At 45.5% G+C, this 21,631-nt stretch overlaps 1 protein-coding gene across 3 annotated transcripts in view; it reads right to left on the reverse strand.

The window, feature by feature from the left end:
- Positions 1 to 20,535, reverse strand: part of MTRR (5-methyltetrahydrofolate-homocysteine methyltransferase reductase) — a 33,420-nt gene extending 12,885 nt beyond the window's left edge. Inside the window, exons 1-9 of one of the 3 annotated variants that reach the window (XM_038770512.1) lie at positions 20,493 to 20,535; positions 16,560 to 16,746; positions 11,551 to 11,702; positions 9,171 to 9,324; positions 8,771 to 8,888; positions 7,421 to 7,796; positions 4,851 to 4,973; positions 2,430 to 2,583; positions 1,840 to 1,928 (exon numbers count right to left, since the gene is read on the reverse strand). In XM_038770512.1, the coding sequence (XP_038626440.1) occupies positions 1,840 to 1,928; positions 2,430 to 2,583; positions 4,851 to 4,973; positions 7,421 to 7,796; positions 8,771 to 8,888; positions 9,171 to 9,324; positions 11,551 to 11,679 (1,143 nt within the window). In that variant the 5' untranslated portion in view covers positions 11,680 to 11,702; positions 16,560 to 16,746; positions 20,493 to 20,535. Of the gene's footprint in view, positions 1 to 1,839; positions 1,929 to 2,429; positions 2,584 to 4,850; positions 4,974 to 7,420; positions 7,797 to 8,770; positions 8,889 to 9,170; positions 9,325 to 11,550; positions 11,703 to 16,559; positions 16,747 to 18,854; positions 18,880 to 20,460 lie in introns of those variants that run through there. The other 2 variants (XM_038770511.1, XM_038770513.1) reach the window with 2 other exon arrangements.
- Between the last annotated feature and the right edge of the window lie 1,096 nt (positions 20,536 to 21,631).

Raw genomic sequence — 21,631 nt, forward strand, 5'->3', positions numbered from 1 at the left:
AAAACCTTGGATAACACTGACATCTACTGGATTTTGCCTTTTCAAAAAAGTATCCGAACACTTATTATGTGGTTTGCCCAGATTTATCTTTAACTTTCTTCAAAAGACCTATGACTATTCAGTACGTACTTTTATACTGAAATGCCAACACATAAGTCTTAACTGTGGTCTTTTAAGGGGAACATGGGATAAATTGGGAAGGGATGGGGGAAGGGGACGGAGCTTTTAGGAATTCTCGGTGTGTAAAAGCAGCACAAAAATGTGTTTTTATTTAATATTAAACATCACTCTAATCTAGGGAACCCAGCAGTTGACAAGGATTGGGAAGGGAAAGGGAGAAATGAAGACTCAGGGTGCCTGCAGGAACTGCAGAAGCAAAATGTCTGAGAGTGATAAGGGCAGGCGAATCTGGCCGTATCAGTTTCTTTCTCATCTTCCTGCCAAGCTGGGCAGAGAGCTGGTCATGCGGAAACCGGTGTCTGGGTCCCCGTGGCCGATCTCTTTCCAACCTGCTCCTGCTCTGCCTTCCAAACTACTGCAGGATGGATGTTGATGTCTTATAAATTCCTGACCCCAAAGCAGGAGATTCTGCTAACCGACACCCTTCAATTAATCAATCAATCATATTTATTGAGCACTTACTGTGTGCAGAGCACGGTACTAAGCGCTTGGGAGAGTGATAATAATGATAATGATGGCACTTATTAAGCGCTTACTATGTGCAAAACACTGTTCTAAGCGCTAGCGAAGTTACATGGTGATGAAGTTGTCCCACGGGGGGCTCACAGTCTTAATCCCCATTTTACAGATGAGGTAACAGAGGCACAGAGAAGTTAAGTGATTTGCCCAAAGTCAACCAGCTGACAATTGGCGGAGCTGGGGTTTGAACCCACGACCTCTGACTCCAAAGCCCGGGCTCTTTCCACTGAGCCAAGCTGCTACTCTACACTATAATACTGAAGGAAGAAGAGAGTATTGTACTATTGTGCATTATCAGTAGTATACTGTATTATACTTTGTACTCAGAAGAGAGTACAATATAATATTGCTGTCAGAAGCGTTCCCTGCCCACACCAAGCTTAGTGACAAAGTGGATGTCAACACTGTTCTGGCTGGTGCTCAGGAATTATGCCCTCTCTAAATGTATTACACAGTTAAGAGGATACAGTTTTCCCTCTCCGTTAAACAGAACATATTCAAATGAAACAATCCAGCTGCTTTCCATTTTAAAAAGTAACACTGGAAATAAGATGAACAAATACTGGGTTCTAGCATGGCCTCGGGGAGAGAGCACGGGCCTCGGATTCAGAAGGACCTGGGTTCCAAGCCTACCCCTGCCACCTGTCTGCTGTGACACCTTGGGCGATTCACTTAACTTCTCTGTGCCTCAGTTACCGCATCTGGAAAATGGGGATTAAGACTGTAAACTCCGTGTGGGACAGGACCTATGTCCAAACTGATTAGCTTCCATCTACTCCGGTAACAAAGTACCTAGCACACAGTAAGCGCTTAACAAATACCTGAAAAAAACAGAGTGGGTACATGGTGTTGGTCATCTGGCTTCCCAGTGGCTCCCAGGAGAAGGGGCCATTCTCCCTCACGGGAAGACTGTGGAGGGTCTCCACCTGTTTTAGGCAGCCCTTATTCCCTCCAAAGGGCTCCAAAACAACTAATCAGTCACTGTTACAGCAGACATCTTTACAAAATGGAAAACCCTTTTAACGCTCTTGAAGGGCAAGGAACACGGCTTTTAACATTTCCTTTATGCGGTACCCAACAAAATGGAGCAGAAACATGATCAATTAAATACCATTTTATGACAACAGGAAACACACACACCTTTTTAGGAACAGCTCTGACTTCAAGGCACCAAGTAAGGATGAACTGGAGGGAACACCTTTCAGGTATATACTGAGGTACAGATGCTCCTTTTTGGGGATGAAGATAAAGAGAGTCAGATGAGTACAAGGCAGGTTGACACAAAAAATACTTTTATATAATCTCCCCCCGTTCACAATTTTTATAAAATAGCGGTATTTTCCCCACAAAGAGAGAAATGTACTAGGAAGAATGGTCTCCATTCTGACCTAGAAATGGGGACAGGCAAATAAATACAACTGGTTGATTTTCCTAAGCCAAAACTGGTCCCTCCGTTTGTAATGGAGTTCAAAGTTTTAAAATTAAAATGCTGTTGGTATCTGCGCACAAGTCACTGTACAATTATAAATGTCGTCAACTATATGTGGGAAATCTGTTAACTGGCCACTGCTACTGGACAGTCAGGTTAAATGGGATGGGCTCTCAGAAATCGTATTATTTCCTACATTCCTTATAATGGCTTAGAGTTTGCGGTTCCTTTCTCTCCAACCCACCACCCCAGTTTTTGGCCTAACAGAGTCATTCCTAATCAACAAAACACAGTGCGGTACCTTTCTTTTTAGTGTCGTCTTTAATCTTCACGAGAACACAGAAATCTCTCTTCTCCAAAAGCTGAAGGCTCTGAAGTAGGTCTTGAACCTCATCCTCGCTATTAGGGCAAATTACATTAAAGGAATCCCCAGGTTGGTGGGAAAATGATGTTTTCTAAGTAAAAACGAGACCACGAAAGGGTGGTTTAGGACGAAGGGTACGTACGACACACCCTCATATCTCTCTGGCTGGTCCTTCTCGAACTCTTTATCTTGCCTCTGACCCCGTATCCATGTCCTGCCTTAGGTGTGACACTCACCCTCCCCTTCACTCTACCCACCTTCAGAGTCCTATTGAAATCACATCTCTTCCAAGAATAGCGTCGCCCTACACTTGGAGCTGTATCCTTAAAGCATTTGATATTCACCCCACCCTCACCCTCATTAATGTATTTTCATGTCGGTCTCCCCACCTGGACTGTAAGCTCCTTGTCAGCAGGGAACATACCTACCAGCTCCATTGTATTGTACTCTATGAAGCGTTTAGTGGTTCTTTGCACACAAGAAGCGCTCGGTAAATACAAACCATTGAATGAACCACCTTCATTACTGATTTGACTAGAGCAAGTGGCATTATTTAGCTCTGTGAGGGTTTTGGGGCTCCCCGGAGAAATCGTCCCAGGGATTCAGGTAAAACTAGAAACAGGACCACCACCGAGCCAAGTTGGACATCTCTGGATATGTCCACGCTCCAGGGAAACCAACCCCCGCCCCCCACCAGGATCTTTCCAATCTGGAAATAATAATAATAATAATGATGATGGCATTTGTTAAGCGCTTACTATGTGCAAAGCACTGTTCTAAGCCACTGGGGGGGATACAAGGTGATCAGGTTGTCCCATGTGGGGTTCACAGTCTTAATTCCCATTTTACAGATGAGGGAACTGAGGCCCAGAGAAGTTAAGTGACTTGCCCAAAGTCACACAGCTGACAACTGGCGAAGCCAGGATTTGAACCCATGACCTCTGACTCCAAAGCCCGGGCTCTTTCCACCGAGCCACATCCGGGGACTCCCAGACTTTGGGTCATTTCTGGGCATTTCTGGCCCTGGGATAAGGGCCAGGAAGGCCAAACTTTCAGGAGACTGGGAGGAAAGGTAAGTGAAGGGAGTCGTAAGGTGGTGACGTATGGACCCTTCCATCACTCAGACTGTCAGAAACCGGAGCCGAAGAATTTCCAATTTTCTAACTGGATGGTTGCATCAGTCTTTCCCCATTCTGCTAAAAGACGCTACCAAATAACAGGCTGCTGGTAAGCCCAGACACAAAATAAAGAACTTTTCATTTTCCAATTTCCAGAAATGTTAATGTTTCTTTTTTTAAGGTGATTAAAGTACGTTAGTGAGTGCATATGATGATCGAGAAAAAGTTACTTTGTAAATTACCAGCAATAAAAATATAGCTAGTTTTTTTTGCATTGGTATCAATTTTTTCCCTTTCACCTTGTGTGCAGATAACTGTCTAAAATCTAATATCAAATGCTAGTTAATCAACCGTGCCTGTCCGACGTTCCTGAAAATTTAACTAAATGTGGCCAAAGTCCCCATTTGCAAAAATAGAAAGAATCTGTGAGGCGTCGATGAGCCCACTGTTGGGTAGGGACTGTCTCTATATGTTGCCTACTTCCCAAGTGCTTAGTACAGTGCTCTGCACACAGTAAGCGCTCAATAAATACGATTGATGATGATAACCAATCAATCAGTGGTTTTTACTAAGTGCTTACTGTGTGCACAACACTGTACTAAGTGATACAGAGTTGGTAGACATGTCTCCTGCCCAGAAGGAGCTTCTAGTCTCAGGGGGGAAACAGACATTAAAGGGTACGGATCTAAGTACATAAGTGATGCAGAAGGGAGAGGGAAAAGGAGCAAGGAGGTCTTAGTCAGAAAAGGCTTCTTGGAGGAGATATGCCCTCTTACCCAACAAAGATTGGTTAGTGCTGATCTACGCTGGGAATCTGTTTTTACACATTTCGGAGTCGTGCATCCTCTGGGCCAACTTCAAGTGAGTCAACATCACGAAGAGATAAAGTTGTCACGGCGCCGATCCAACTGAGCTCCCTCTTTCTATTGGACAGATCGACTGGAGCCTGACCACCAATATTATTTGAGATGATACATTTGTATTTACTCATCTAAAGTTTACTTTTTGATGATTTGTTGCAATTCCTTCTATCCATATGGAATCCCTTCTTTGTAGCCAAAGCAACGAGTTCCAACAGAGATGGTCCAGCCTGTAAAATATTCTCCCTTCTCTCTCTCACCCTTCTCCCCATAAATACAATGGAATGGTCACCCACAATTATCACCCCTTTTAAGGTAAGTTGCTGTCAGTATTTCCTTCCCCATTTCCGCTATTTAGAAAACCAACGTTGCCAACTTACGGAAATGTCCAGCTCCAGAAACAAAGTTGTTTTCAGAGCATCTTCTCTAGTGAGTGGAATTGCCCTTGAAACTGGAACCTGAAAAATCGTATCCACTGAAGGCTCACAGGGTGAACGGGCTTCCTACAGAAACAGAAATTTCAGTTGACGAACTAGGACTCACATTCTGACCAATGACTTTATAATCATAATAACTGTGGTACTTGTGGAGCACTTACTATGTGCAAAGCACTGTGGTAAATGCTTAAATACAAGACAGCCAGGTCAGACAGGGACCCTGCCCCATATGGAAGCAGTGTGGACCAGTGGAAAAGAGCACAGGTTTTGGAGTCAGAGGTCATGGGTTCAAATCCCGGCCCTGCCAATTGTCAGCTGTGTGATTTTGGGCAAGTCACTTAACTTCTCTGGGCCTCAGTTACCTCATCTGTAAAATGGGGATTAAGATTGTGAGCCCCCGGTGGGACAACCTGATCACTTTGTAACCTCCCCAGTACTTAGAACAGTGCTTTGCACATAGTAAGCACTTAATAAATGCTATTATTATTATTATTATTATATGGGCCTCAGTCTAAGCAGGAGAATTTTATACCCAGTTAAACAGATGAAAAAACTGAGGCACAGAGAAGTTACTTGGCTTGCCCAAAATTAAACAGCAGGAAAGTGGAAGAGCCGCATTAGTACCCAGGTCCTCGGACTGCCAAGCCTGAGCTCTTTCCACTAGGTCACACTGCTTTCTTCCAGTATTTTAGAGGGTTAATGCGTGAGTTTACACACTCTTTGAGGCAGAAATGGAATAAACTAGAACATAGTGATGATTTGTGAGTTTAAAATAACTCTGCTCCATATAATCCCATAAAGTTGGACTGACACACTCTTCAAAATATGGGCAAAGTGAGGCAAATAATTTACACAGTGAACTCAAAAACATCCTGAAACGTTATCTAGTCATAGCAACATCAACCTTCATGAAAACCTCTATGGGGTAGACAAGTGCAGATTATTTTAGTTGGAAAACTGAGGCTGCAAAGCCAAGTAACTTTTCAAAATTAATGGTTACCTCTTTAATGTGCTTGGTCTGTCTTTTCAATTGTACAACAAGCTAGACATAATATCTGGATTTTGGACCAATCTAATAGCTATTAATCACAAAGTCGGTTACAAATGCGACCATCACCTGCGATAGGTAAAAATGCAAAACTGCATTTCCCCTCCCTCTGCCCATCCGCCAAACTAGCTCTCTTCCTCCCTTCAAGGCCCTGCTGAGAGCTCACCTCCTCCAGGAGGCCTTCCCAGACTGAGCCCCTTCCTTCCTCTCCCCCTCGTCCCCCTCTCCATCCCCCCATCTTACCTCCCTCCCTTCCCCACAGCACCTGTATATATGTATATATGTTTGTACATATCTTTTTACTCTATTTATTTATTTAATTTATTTGTACATATCTATTCTATTTACTTTATTTTGTTAGTATGTTTGGTTTTGTTCTCTGTCTCCCCCTTTTAGACTGTGAGCCCACTGTTGGGTAGGGACTGTCTCTATATGTTGCCAATTTGTACTTCCCAAGCACTTAGTACAGTGCTCTGCACATAGTAAGCGCTCAATAAATACGATTGATGATGATGATGATGATGAAAACTGCAAATTGGGCATTCAAAAGATCTAAGGGGACTGAAATCCTGGAGTCTGAACAGGCCCAGCCACGTTCCTGCAGTGGAGTCTTATCCCTCCCGGTCCACAGCCCTCATTAGGCCCCAGCCGGACAATTTATAAGAGGGCAAGCAGTGTTCTTGGGGGCTTGTAGTCCCAAAGGGCCCGGCCGGGCCCGATGCCCGGGAGTCATGCCCGGCATTAACAGCGGAACAACATTTCTCTTCCCCATGAAAACTGGCAGAGACAGCCACTACCGTTTGCCCTCACGGCAGAAACAACTGCTCTGAGGCAAACCGGTTATCAAGATGGCAGCAAAAACTCAACCACAAGTGTGTCCTACTTGGGGACACACACATATTTGGTAGGAGTGAGATTTCTGAACTGGAGACTCAGTTCTGCCCTTATCTACACTGAGGGAATTAATTAGTGCATCAGTTTCCCTATTAATCAATCAATCAATCAATCAATCGTATTTATTGAGCGCTTACTGTGTGCAGAGCACTGTACTAAGCCCTTGGGAAGTACAAGTCGGCAACACATAGAGACAGTCCCTACCCAACAGCGGGCTCACAGTCTAGAAGGCGGGCTCACAAGGTTATTTTATAATTCTCTACTCCCCAGATGTGAGAAATGCTTTAAGGCGCTCAGTATGTAAGCCAGAGGTGGCATTGCTACTTTTTTATTAAACATATTATCAGATCATGTTTTTTATCACAATGACCCAAGCAGGATGTTTATTCATCCCCAACAGAGGTGAAAACATTTTCCTACAGAATTTGTTTACAGGAATTTTTGTTTTATGGTCTTACTCTCCAATCAATTAGGTTCAGGATTATAAAGATGGGTAAAGGTGTTTAAAGTCCCAGCACACTGACTAACAAAGCTTTCACCATCTTTTCTATCACAAAACACCACTACTTACCTCATCAATAGGATCCTGAAACTGTACATTTAAATACGCAGGTGGGAGGGCAGGAATGTTCAGAGCAGCCTGCGAAAGGGGTGGGATGGACCGAATCAGTGAAGATTCAAAGTTTTCGATGAGCGTTCCTGAATGAACGTTAAGTGCGTTTTGTGTTGAAGTAGGGGAACATTTTACCCCCGAATCATCCAGTCTCAAAAGCTCAATTTGTGAATCAATGCCTAGTGCGGCCCGTTTCCCTTGATCTGTTCTTGAGGAAACATCAGCAGATGCTGTCCTGCCGGCTCCGCTCATGTTGTCTTCTTTCCGTAACGTAAACTGTTCTTGCAGGGCAGTCCAAAGCCCGTCAATCCACGGTCCCACTACAAGTTCCAACCTGAAATAATTCGAGGAGGAGAACAGAGAAAGAGAAACATAGTACCTGAAATCTCGATGAATAATATGAGTCCTTGCGTTACAAATGCGGTGGCTTTAAAGAACGGACGTTAAAAACCGGTTTCTGGGCGTCAAGGCAAATAGTAAAGAATGTGGCGGTGCTTAATCAATTGATTAATCAATAGTATTTATTGAGGGCTTACTGCGTGCAGAACACTACAATAAGTGATTGGGAGAGCAATATGAACGAGTTGGTAGATGTGTTCCCTGCCCACAAAGAGCTTACACAGAAAAATGGTATAAATAAACTCTATTTATTTTATTTTGTTAATATGTTTTGTTTTGTTGTCCGTCTCCCCCTTCTAGACTGTGAGCCCGCTGTTGGGTAGGGACCATTTCTAGATGTTGCCAACTTGGACTTCCCAAGCGCTTAGTCCAGTGCTCTGCACACAGTAAGCGCTCAATAAATACGATTGAATGAATCAGTGAATGAAAAAGATTCGTGAACTGGTGACAGGTGTGTAAGAAAACCCACAAGCAGCATACATAGCCTACTGGATAGAGCATGAATCTGGGAGTCAAAGGATCTGGGTTCTACTCCCAAATCTGCCACTGGCCTGCTAGGTGACCTTGGCCGAGAAACTTGACTTCTCTGTGCCTCAGTTTCCCCACTGGTAAAATGGGGATAAAAATACTTGTTCTCCAGCCACCTTAGACTGTGAGCTCCATGTCGGACAGGGGCCGTGTTCAAATGGATTATCTTGTACCTAACCCAGTACGTAATGCAGTGCCTAGCAAACGGTAAGTGCTTGAGTATGATTAAAAACAACACACATACCAACCCCACCCCCACCAATTATCTTATATCTGCCCCAGTGCTTAGTACAGCGCTTGGCACATACAATGCACTCAACAAATAACACAATTATTATCATTATCATTATTACAGATGAACCAAAAGCTTCCGGTTCTCACCCAACACAATCATCTGCGTGTCCAGTGTTATAAAAATGCCGGGCACCGAGTTCTTGAAGTCGTTTATCAATTACTTTGCCACCATTACAAAAGTAGGTGTACTCGGAATCTCCCAAACCTGAAAAGTCATAACGAGCCATTAACGAAGGTGAACTTAAACGGTATTTTCAAAATCCACGTCAGAAAGCAGAGCTCCAGAAAAAAGGGGATGGGCTTTGGACAGCAGCCTTAAGCCCAAATGAAGTCCAAATGAAATCCAAATGAATCACGAGTCCATGTGATTTTAAATGGTCTTTATTTCCTAACCCCAGAGGCCAGCCTCCATGGTATGTTAGAGAAGTGATCAGTCACCAGTTATAAATCATTCACAATGTACTAAATGAATCCAAAGTTTCATTACCCAGTAATCCATACCGCAGATGAGCAAAATAGTCAGCTGGCAGGGTCTTGTCCTGGATTCTCTTCACAAACTTTACCGCTGTGTCAGGAGGGTCTCCAGTGCCCGTGGTGGACACGACGATGACAACCGGATCGGTTTCTGTTTTCAGGTTATACTACCAACACAAAATTGAAACACGTTCATGACAAATATCAACTTGACATTTATGCCGGCCAAGACGGAGCTGTGCGTGAACTTGATTTTTTTCAGGCTCATCTCATTTGAAGGTCTCAGACTTGGTAAAAAATTGGACTCCAGCTTGCCTGAAACCTGAATTTGGGTAAACTTAACCGTGCAGCATAACCAACTGCTGAAAATGACAGTTCCTTCGAAAGCTGTCACGTAGCTCTAGCTGCTGTACCGCCTGACTACTTCTCTCTGTTGGCTGCTGCATTTCCCCCAGGATGTGCTACGGCAGAGTTCATTTGGAAAACAAGCACATTCAGCTACGGGGGTAGGTGAAAATGATCTATTTTGGAGAGTTTCGGGGGATGGCCAAACCGGGCCTAAACTCAACAGCCCGACACGCCTTTGCGGTAACAGTAAATGTTGCACATTTACATCAGGAAAAATGAGTTTTAAAAGCTAGGATTTACACGCTTAATGCGTCAAGACTCCCAATTTTAAGAACTCCTACTCAACCATGCATCTCCAAAGACCCTTTTGACTATTTCTTCTTTTTTTATGTTATCTGTTAAGTGCTTACTATGTGTCAAACACTGTTCAAAGCGCTGGGGTAGATACGAATTAATTAGGTTGGACACTGTCCCTGTCCCACATGGGGCTCACCCAAAGTGGGAGGGGGAACGGGAGCGCTGAACCCCAGAGGACTTGCCCAACCATCTACCTCGCATCTACCCGCAGCCCTTAGAACAGTGGCACGTACTAAACGCTTGACAGATCGAGTCGGACTCTCACCAAAGATGGCTGGGGTCGTATTCCCAGCCCGTGATGCTTGGCACCTGACAAAACTGGATTTGAATACCTACAACTGAAAAGATTTTTTTACATGAAATGGCATCAATGTAATGTAACTGTAACGGCATCAACAATTCCCCTCCGTTCACCACGACGATCGGCCAAGTCCGATACTTCCCCACGCAAACCTGGGCAGCGATCAATAGCTTCCTTTAATAATTGGGGCATTAGTTCAGCACTCAGTGTCCACGAATGTGCTATGCGCTGGGAAAGATACAAGATCACCACTTCAGACACAGTCCCTGTCCTACACAGGGCTCACAACCTAAGTAGGAAGGAGAACAGACACCAAATCCCCATTTTACAGACGAGGTAACTGAGGCAAAGAAGTGACTTACCCAAGGTAAACAAGCAAATAAGTGGTGGAGCTCGGATTAGAACGCAGGTCCTTTGACTGCCAAGCCCGGGCTCTTACTGATAGGCCACGCTGCTCACTTTATCATCAGAAACTGAGCAGATTTCAGAGGGTGAAGGGTACCGGTATCCAAGTCCAGATTTAAATTAGTGACTCCAGGAGTAAAATTCTCTTTCTAATCTGATCAATTCTGCTGTTTGTGTTTCCTCTGTTCAATATCTGCTGGTTCACCCGGTTAACGTGAGAAGCAGCTTGGCCTGGTGGAAAGAGCGTGAGCCTTGGAGCCACTCTGACACGACTGCTTGTGTGACCATGGGCAAGTCACTTCACTTCTCTGTCGCCTCATCTGTAAAATGGAGATCGAGACTGGGAGCCCCAATGTGGAACAGGGACAATGTCCAACCTGATTACCTTTATCTATACAGTGCTTGGCACCTGGAAGGCGCTTAACAAATGCCACAACTATTATTATTAGTTCTCCCAGTAGCACAACTGACAGCCAACAAAGCTGGGCATATCCCAGCATCCTAGTGAGATGCTGCAGATACTGCAGAACATCTCGGGATGTTATTTTACACCTTGTGTTCACTACATTTTAAATTTCACTGCTCTGTACTGAGGGACCTATGACTATTTGCATATTCACACCATATAATACATGTTCTTTGGCCGAGCTTTCCAGTGCTGCACTTGATTGTTCAACTTCAATAAAAAAACATGGTACTCTGACATGAAAAGCATATGGCCTACTCACGCCTGCATTTCTGTGTATTTCAAAAGGTGACGGAAACCTTCCAAGTGAGTTGATTAAAAACCGCTGAAGAAGAAATGCTAATCACTCACTTAAGGTAGCAGAAAATGTCAAAATTTCCGGGCGCTCGATATAGGTGTTCGAGGAAGGTCTGCCGTTTTTATCACAGGCCAAGAGCTACACAACGGAGAAGAAAGCACTACGAACGCCCTTCAACTTCTTACGCTACAAAAGAGCAGGCAGGTCATCTCTCTCACCTTGTCAGACTCGCTCAAACAATGAAGGTCTGCCGAAAAGCCACGTGTATCTGCTTGCTCACTTATTTCCTCTGCTATCGCTTTGGCCTGCCCTTGCTGGGTAGCATAAAGCAAAAGAAATCTTCTCATTTCACAGCGGGTTGCAGGACCAGCTATGTTGCAGAAAGGAAAGGGAGAAGTTGACTCACTTCAAAAGACGTACGGCTTGTGACCCGGCGGGAGAAACCTGACACTGAAACGGTCGGATAAGGGAGCAACAATAATGGAAGGAAGAACAGGAACATAACTTGTCTTCCTCCAAATAACAACTGCTGGTGACAGCCACGTAGGAAAGGGCCAGGCACGTGTGTATGAGTCAAGGAGAAGGCGGGGTGGAGGCTGAGGGCAAGGAGGGGGAGCAAGGAAGGACTATATTCTCCACCCTCGCCTTACCTCTCTACGCACACATACACACCAATGCATCCCAACCCCTCCTTTCCCACGGCATCCACTGGAAATCGGGGAGTGGTTAAGCCTGGAGTAGCCATTTCCTTCCCCCTCGTTCATTCAGCCGTATTTATTGAGCACTTACTGTGTGCAGAGAACTGTACTAAGCGCTTGGGAATAGCAGCAGCAAAAGAAGTTATTTAAGCACGCTCTGTGTGCAGAGCACCGTACCAAGTGCTGGGAAAGAACACACAGATGGGAATCGCACAGTCTCCATCCCCCGCGGGGCTCAGGCCTACTGAATACAGAGGGGAGTTGGACAACCCATGGACGAAACCCAACACTTCTTTTTGAAACTTCAGCTGGAGGCCCGCTCTCAGCTCTAAAGCTGCTTCTATTTACAGACATCCTAAATTTGATATCCAGCCACAAGTATATTGCCTAAGTGAACCAGTTTAAAGAACATGGACCTGAGAGTTGGAGGCTCTGGGTCCTAAATCCAGCCCTGCCCCTAATTTGCTGTGTGTCCTTGGGCAAGTCAGCTAGCTTCTTTATACCTCGGTTCCCCCAAAATGGAGATTTAATATCGGTCCCCCCACCTACTTCGAATGTTGGGCCCACTCTTGTATCTAACCCGGTGTTAGTCCTTGACACATAATAAGAGCTTAACAACTTGTTGTTGTCTTATGCTGCCGAGTCACCTCTGACCCATAGCAACACCATGGACACATCTCTCCCAAAATGCCCCACTTCCACCTGCCATCGTTCCGCTAGTGCACCCGTAGTTTTCTTGGTTAAAAAGTCGGACGTGGATTACCACTGCCTCCTTCCGCGCAGTAAACGAGTCTCTGCCTTCGACTCTCTCCCATGCTGCTGCTGCCTTTTGACTTGTAGCAGATTGCTTTCCACCCGCTAGCCACTGCCCAAGCTAGGAATGGAATGGGTATGCCTCCGCTTGACTCTCCCTCCTAAAGTCGTGACTGCTAGAGTACTGGAAACTCTCCCAATGCGACCCTGAGAGGGGCTTAACAAGTACAATTATTATTATTATTATTATTATCTTCCCACACTACTCATTTATGTGGTAAACTATCTCCATCAACAGCTTCTTTCTCCTTCCAATAACAACACAGAGCATCGACAAATGCAACAGAAAAAGAAACTACGGTGCATCTGCTAAAGTTACAGAACAGAATACTATGGTCCCTCAAATTCATTTTTTTTTCAAGGTACTTGTTAAGTGCTTATTAAGTTAAGCGCTAGGCTCACAGTCTTAATTCCCATTTTACAGATGAGGTAACAGGCACAGAGAAGTTAAGTGACTTGCCGAGGAAACAGTAGCTTGTATCTACCCAGTGTTTAGAAAAGTGCTTGCGTTGCGATGGGATAAACACAAGCCACTAAGGTCACACGTAACGCCTGGGCTTCACAGTCCAAGGGGGTGGGAGAGGAGCTGAGGATACTGAGGCACAGAAGCCCAAGGTTACATAACAGGCAAGTGGTAACGCCGGGATTTAAATTCCCCAATTTGAACACCTTCAAAGGATTTCCAAGAATATATTCTTGGAAGAATTCTTGGAAGAATATTTCCAAGATTTCCAAGACATCTAACAAAGGTAGAGAAGCACTGTGGCCTAGCGGATAGAGCAGGAATATTTCCAAGATTTCCAAGACATCTAACAAAGGAAGAGAAGCAGTGTGGCCTAGCGGATAGAGCACGGATTTGGAAGTCAGAAGGATCGGGTTCTAAATCCGGCATCGCCACAGGCCAGCTGGGTGAACTGGACAAGTCTCTTAAGTTCTCTGTTCCTCAGTTACCTCATCTGTAAAAATGGGGACGAAGCAGTTGAGCCCCATGTGGGACAGGGACTGTGTCCAATTTGACTGGCTTGTGTCGACCCCAGCGCTTAGTACAGTGCCTGATGCATAGTAAGTGCTTAACAAATACCGTAGAAAAAGAGAGATGGAGACAACTGGAAAGCTGAGGAGCAAGAGGACTTCTTCCTGTTGCTATGTATTTCTCTACTGGCTTTTAAGGGGATAGTCTATGGTAATTACTGTGTGCGGAGCACTGTACTAACCACTTGGGAGAGTCCAATACGAGAGCAGGTAAAGATGATTCTCACCCACAAGGGGCTTTCAGACTAGAAAGGGAGGCTGACATTAAAATAAATTACAGATGGATATGCACGTATGTGCTGTGGCGTTGGGAGAGGCCCAGATGTGAACTTAGGTCAGTGATTTGGAATCACCCCTTCCCCATCATTTCTGGGTCTTGAGGACCTGCGATGTTCTCCTTTTGTCTGCTTTGGGCAAGGGAAAGAGGGGGTATTACGGCATAGAAACTGAGGTGTCAGAGAAGACCTTCACATATGCCACCATCAATAGTATTTGAGTGCTTATTATCATCATCAATCGTATTTATTGAGCACTTACTATGTGCAGAGCACTGTACTACGCGCTTGGGAAGTACAAATTTGCAACATATAGAGACAGTCCCTACCCAACAGTGGGCTCACAGTCTAAAAGGGGGAGACAGAGAACAAAACCAGACATACTAACAAAATAAAATAAATAGAATAGATATGTACAAGTAAAATAAATAAATAGGGTAATAAATATGTACAAACATATATACATATATACAGGTGCTGTGGGGAAGGGAAGGAGGTAAGACGGGGGGATGGAGAGAGGAACGAGGGGGAGAGGAAGGAAGGGGCTCAGTCTGGGAAGGCCTCCTGGAGGAGGTGAGCTCTCAGCAGGGCCTTGAAGGGAGGAAGAGAGCTAGCTTGGCGGATGGGCAGAGGGATTGGGGGCATTCCAGGCCCGGGGGAGGACGTGGGCCGGGGGTCGATGGCGGGACAGGCGAGAACGAGGTACGGTGAGGAGATTAGCGGCGGAGGAGCGGAGGGTGTGGGCTGGGCTGGAGGAGGAGAGAAGGGAGGTGAGGTAGGAGGGGGCGAGGGGATGGACAGCCTTGAAGCCCAGGGTGAGGAGTTTCTGCCTGATGCGCAGATTGATTGGTACAACAGATGAGATAATCCAGGCATAGAAGTGAAGTGACTTGCCCAAGGTCACACAGCGGAGAAGTGGCGGGGAAGGGATTAGAACCCTTGTACATATTTACTATTCTGTTTTGTTAATGATGTGCATTTAGAGAAGCAGCGTGGCTCAGTGGAAAAAGCCCGGGCTTTGGAGTCGGAGGTCATGGGTTCGAATCCAGGCTCCACCAACAGGTCTGCTGTGTGACCTTGGGCAAGTCACTGAACTTCTCGGAGCCTCAGTTCCCTCATCTGTAAAATGGGGATGATGACTGTGAGCCCCACATGGGACAACCTGATCACCTTGTATCCCCCCAGTGCTTAGAACAGTGCTTTGTACATAGTAAGCGCTTAACAAATGCCATCATCATTATTATTATTATTTAGCTTTAATTCTATTTGTTCTGATGACTTGACACCTGTCCACCTGTGTAGTTGTCTGTCTCCCCCTTCTAGACTGTGAGCCCACTGTTGGGTAGGGACCGTCTCTAGATCATCATCATCAATCGTATTTATTGAGCGCTTACTATGTGCAGAGCACTGTACTAAGCGCTTGGGAAGTACAAATTGGCAACATATAGAGACAGTCCCTACCCAACAGTGGGCTCACAGTCTAAAAATGTTGCCAACTTGTACTTCCCAAGCGCTTAGTACAGTGCTCTGCACACAGTAAGCGCTCAATAAATACAATTGAATGAATGAATGAACAGAGTTGGTTTGGCAGACATGCTCACTGCCCCGGACGACCTTACAGTCTAGGAGCAGACACAGACATTAATAATTTATAATCTATAACGTACGGCTACGTACATAAGCGCTTTGGGGTGAATTATCATCATCATCATCATCATCAATCGTATTTATTGAGCGCTTACTCTGTGCAGAGCACTGTACTAAGCGCTTGGGAAGTCCAAGTTGGCAACGTATAGAGACAGTCCCTACCCAGCAGTGGGCTCACAGTCTAAAAGGGGGAGACAGAGAACAAAACCAAACATTACTAACAAAATAAAATCAATAGAATAGATATGTACAAGTAAAATAAATAAATAAATAGAGTGAATGCAGATCCAGACACCCATGCAGATTTGTTCTTTTGGGTTTAAAGAACAAATGCAGACACCCATGCAGATCCAGACACCCATGCAGATTTGTTCTTTTGGGTTTAAAGAGTCTCAGAAACCAAGAGTAACAAATTACAGGGGTGAACGTACCTATCGGGTATTTCTCACCTGAGAACATTAGACCAGGCTCACTATGATCCTACCAAAGGCTCTATCTGCTAGTTAATAATATCTGTGGTGCTTGTCAAGCACGTATTATGTACTAAGCACCTATTACGTACTAAGCACCTGAGTAAGATGGCCAGGATTACGAGAGAAGTTTAGTGAGTTGCCCAAGGTTACACAACAGCCAAGTGGTGGAACTGGGATTCCAGATATCCCGACTCCCAATTAGTCCTGTTCTTTCCAGGGGACCAAATTGTTTGCACCTATAACCTTCACACACAAACGCGCCGCTCAAATTTCTGGAACTTATTGCTACCTTTTTCCTTCCTCGACTTCTCCGAAGCAGGTTCCCTGCCCACGCTTCCCTGAGGAAAATTCCCTGAAGAAAATTCCCTCCAGGCGGAGCCCAGAAGAAAAAACACGGGAGGAAGTTTCGGGGAGCTCACTGCCCGTGGAAATCTCGCGACCTCTCCGACGATTCTCTCACTCCGTGCGGGCGGGGTCTGTGAGAAAGAAGTGAAATAGACGGTATTTATTTAGTGAACACTTACTGTGTGGAGAACACTGTACTAAACGATTAGTACGTTAAGTCTGTCGGTGCGTAAGCAGCGTCGCTGGTCGAAAGAGTCCAGAACAATAGTCAGAAAACCTGGGTTCTAGTGTCCCTGCTCTACTCGTCAGGCCATAGTGCTTCTTCACCAGCGCTTAGCACAGTGGTTGGCAGAGAGTAAACCCTTAAAAAATACAACTATTATTATTATTGGACGCCCCTGAGAGTTAGAAGGTCGTGGGTTCAAACGCTTATCTGCTGTGTGACCTTGGGCAAATCACTTAACTTCTCTGGGCCCGTTACCTCATCCGTAAAATGGGGATTGAGACTGTGAGCCCACGTGGGACAGGGACTGTGTCATCAATCATATTTATTTATTGAGCGCTTACTATGTGCAGAGCACTGTACTAAGCACTTGGTACACGGTCCAGCCCGTGTACTTCCCAAGCGCTTAGTACAGTGCTCTGCACACAGTAAGCGCTCAATAAATACGATTGATGATGATGATGATTTGCTTGTATCCACCCCAGCGCTTAGTACAGCGCCAGCCACCTAATGAGCGCTTAACAAATACCGTAATTATTATTAATCCCGGCTCCACCGCTTGTCTGCTGGGTGACCTTGGGCAAGTCACTTCACTTCTCTGTGCCTCAATTACCACATCTGTAAAAGGGGCATTAAGAGTGGGAGTCCACATGGGACTAGGACTGTGTCCAACTTGATTTGCTTGTATCCACCTCAGCGCTTAGTACAATCAATCAATCATATTTATTGAGCACTTAGTGTATGCAGAGCACTGTACTAAGCGCTTGGGAAGTACATATAGAGACGGTCCCTACTCAACAGTGGGCTCACAGTCTAAAAGGGGGAGACAGACAACAAAACCAAACATACTAACAAAATAAATAGAATAGATATGTACAAGTAAAATAAATAAATAGAGTAATAAATATGTACAAACATATATACATATATACAGTGCCTGCCATCTAATAATAATAATAATAATTGCATTTGTTAAGCGCTTACTATATGCCGAGCACTGTTCGAACCGCTGGGGTAGATACAACGCAAATAGATGGTCCCACTTAGGGCTCCCAGTCTTAATCCCCATTTTCCAGATGAGGGAACTGAGGTGCAGAAAAGTTAGGTGACTTGCCCAAGCAGAGTAGACAATTGGTGGAGTCAGGATTAGAACCCATGACCTCTGACTCCTAAGCCCGTGCTTTTCCCACTGTTTCATGCTGCTTGTCTTGAAGGCGCTTAACAAATGTGGTTCAGTGGAAAGAGCCCGGGCTTTGGAGTCAGAGGTCATGGGTTCAAATCCCAGCTCTGCCAATTGTCAGCTGTGTGACTTTGGGCAAATCACTTCACTTCTCAAATCCCAGCTCCGCCAATTGTCAGCTGTGTGACTTTGGGCAAGTCGCTTAACTTCTCTGGGCCTCAGTTCCCTCATCTGTAAAATGGGGATTAAGACTGTGAGCCCCCCGTGGGACAACCTGATCACCTCGTAACCTCCCCAGCGCTTGGAACAGTGCTTTGCACATAGTAAGCGCTTACTAAATGCCATCATTATTATTATTACTCTCTGAGCCTCAGTTACATCATCTGTAAAATGGGGATTAAGACTGTGAGCCCCCCGTGGGACAACCTGATCACCTTGTAACCTCCCCACCGTTTAGAACAGTGCGTTGCACATAGTAAACGCTTACTAAATGCCATCATTATTATTATTATTCTCTGGGCCTCAATTCCTTCATCTGTAAAATGGGGATTAGGACTATGAGCCCCCCGTGGGGCAACCTGATCACCTTGTAACCTCCCCACCGCTTGGAACAGTGCATTGCACATAGTAAACGCTTAATAGATGCCATCATTATTATTATCATTCTCTGGGCCTCGGTTCCCTCATCTGTAAAACGGGGATGAAGACTGTGAGCCCCTCCTGTGGGACAAACTGATCACCTTGTCAGCTCCCCAGCGCTTGGAACAGTGCTTTGCACACAGTAAGCGCTTAATAAATGCCATCATTATTATTATTATTCTCTGGGCCTCAGTTACCTCATCTGCAGAGAAGCAGTGTGGCTCAGTGGAAAGAGCCCGGGCTTTGGAGTCAGAGGTCATGGGTTCAAGTCCCAGCTCCGCCACTTGTCAGCTGTGTGACTTTGGGCAAGTCACTTCACTTCTCTGGGCCTCAGTTCCCTCATCTATAAAATGGGGATTAAGACTGTGAGCCCCCCGTGGGACAACCTGATCGCCTTGTAACCTCCCCAGTGCTTAGAACAGTGCTTGGCACATAGTAAGCGGTTAACAAATACCATCATTATTATTATTCTTATCTGTAAAACGGGGATGAAGACTGCGAGCCCCCCCGTGGGGCAACCTGATCACCTTGTAACCTCCCCACTGCTTGGAACAGTGCGTTGCACATAGTAAACTTTTAATAAATGCCATCATTATTATTATTAATCTCTGGGCCTCGGTTCCCTCATCTGTAAAACGGGGATGAAGACTGTGAGCCCCCTCCGTGGGGCAACCTGATCAAATTGTAACCTCCCCACCGCTTGGAACAGTGCATTGCACACAGTAAACGCTTAATAATGCCATCATCATTATTATTATTCTCTGGGCCTCGGTTCCCTCATCTGTAAAACGGGGATGAATCAATCAATCAATCGTATTTATTGTGCGCTTACTGTGTGCAGAGCACTGTACTAAACGCTTGGGAAGTACAAGTTGGCAACATATAGAGACAGTCCCTACCCAACAGTGGGCTCACAGTCTAAAAGGGGGAGACAGAGAACAAAACCAAACATACTAACAAAATAAAATAAATAGAATAGATATGTGCAGAGCACTGTACTAAGCGCTTGGGAAGTACAAATTGGCAACATATAGAGACAGTCCCTACCCAACAGTGGGCTCACAGTCTAGAAGGGGGAGACAGAGAACAAAACCAAACATACTAACAAAATAAAATAAATAGAATGGATATGTGCAGAGCACTGTACTAAGCGCTTGGGAAGTACAAATTGGCAACATATAGAGACAGTCCCTACCCAACAGTGGGCTCACAGTCTAAAAGGGGGAGACAGAGAACAAAACCAAACATACTAACAAAATAAAATAAATAGAACAGATATGTGCAGAGCACTGTACTAAGCGCTTGGGAAGTACAAATTGGCAACATATAGAGACAGTCCCTACCCAACAGTGGGCTCACAGTCTAAAAGGGGGAGACAGAGAACAAAAACAAACATACTAATAAAATAAATAGAATAGATATGTGCAGAGCACTGTACTAAGCGCTTGGGAAGTACAAATTGGCAACATATAGAGACAGTCCCTACCCAACAGTGGGCTCACAGTCAGCTCCCCAGCGCTTGGAACAGTGCTGTGCACATAGTAAGTGCTTAGTAAAGGCCATCATTATTATTAGTAAATGCCATCACTATGAATTATTGTGGTTGCTGTGGTTTTTCCCGGCATCCTCTGCCGGTCCTCCTGCTCCCTGCCTTGCCCAAAGTCTTGCTCACTGTCCCTCCAGGCCCGGTCCTGGCGACCTAGGGCCCCTCTTGGGCCTCCCCTCAGCCCTCGAGGAAGTGGGCCGACCCCCGTATCCGGGGCGACCCCCCAACGCCCCTCGGGCCCCCCATTAGGGCCTTACCACCAGGCCTGCGGCGCCCTCTTGGCCCCTACCTTGAAGGCCGCACCACCGAGACGCCCAGTCCTCCGGGGCCCTAGAGGGGAAGCGGAAGGACGGTGGGGGACCGGCCTCGGCGGACCCCCCCGGCGGCAGCCAATAGGACGCGTCCTTACTGGTCCGCCTACATCCGCGTGCCTCAAACAAAGGTTCCGGGGGGGACAAATTGGTCCCCCCCCCCTTCCTTATGTCTCCTGCCCACGAGGCCTCCCCAGCAGCTGCAGGAGGTAGGGAATGCATTGCCAGGGCCGAAGGAAGAGGGATTTCAGAGGAGATAAGAAAATCATAATATAATCATCATAATGATTTATGTCTTTTAGACTGTGAGCCCACTGTTGGGTAGGGACTGTCTCTATATGTTGCCAATTTGTACTTCCCAAGCGCTTAGTACAGTGCTCTGCACATAGTAAGCGCTCAATAAATACGATTGATGATGATGATAATGATGCTATTTGTTAGAGAAGCATAGTGGCTTAGTGGAATAATAATAATAATAATAATGGCATTTATTAAACGCTTGCTATGTGCAAAGCTCTAGCACTGGGGAGGTTCCAAGGTGTTCAAGTTGGAACCGGGTTTGGAATAATAATAATAATGATAATAATAATAATAATGACATTTATTAAGCGCTTGCTATGTGCAAAGCTGTAGCACTGGGGAGGTTCCAAGGTGTTCAGGTTGGAACCGGGTTTGGAATAATAATAATAATGGCATTTATTAAGCGCTTACTATGTGCAAAGCTGTAGCACTGGGGAGGTTCCAAGGTGTTCAGGTTGGAACCCGGTTTGGGGGTCAGAGGTCATGGCTTCTAATCAATCAATCATATTTATTGAGCGCTTACTGTGTGCAGAGCACTGCACTAAGCGCTTGGGAAGTACAAGTTGGCAACATCTAGAGACGGCCCCTACCCAACAGTGGGTTCAGACCCCAACACTTGTCAGCTGGCTGACTTTGGGCAAGTCTCTTAATGATAATAAGGATGATGATGGCGTTTATTAAGCGCTTACTCTGTGCCAAGCACCGTTCTAAGCGCTGGGGAGGTTACAAGGCGATCAGGATGGCCCACGGGGGGCTCCCAGTCTTCATCCCTATTTTACAGATGAGGTCACTGAGGCCCAGAGAAGTGAAGTGACTT

Source organism: Tachyglossus aculeatus, chromosome X3, assembly GCF_015852505.1.
Source record: "Tachyglossus aculeatus isolate mTacAcu1 chromosome X3, mTacAcu1.pri, whole genome shotgun sequence".
NCBI lineage: Eukaryota > Metazoa > Chordata > Mammalia > Monotremata > Tachyglossidae > Tachyglossus > Tachyglossus aculeatus.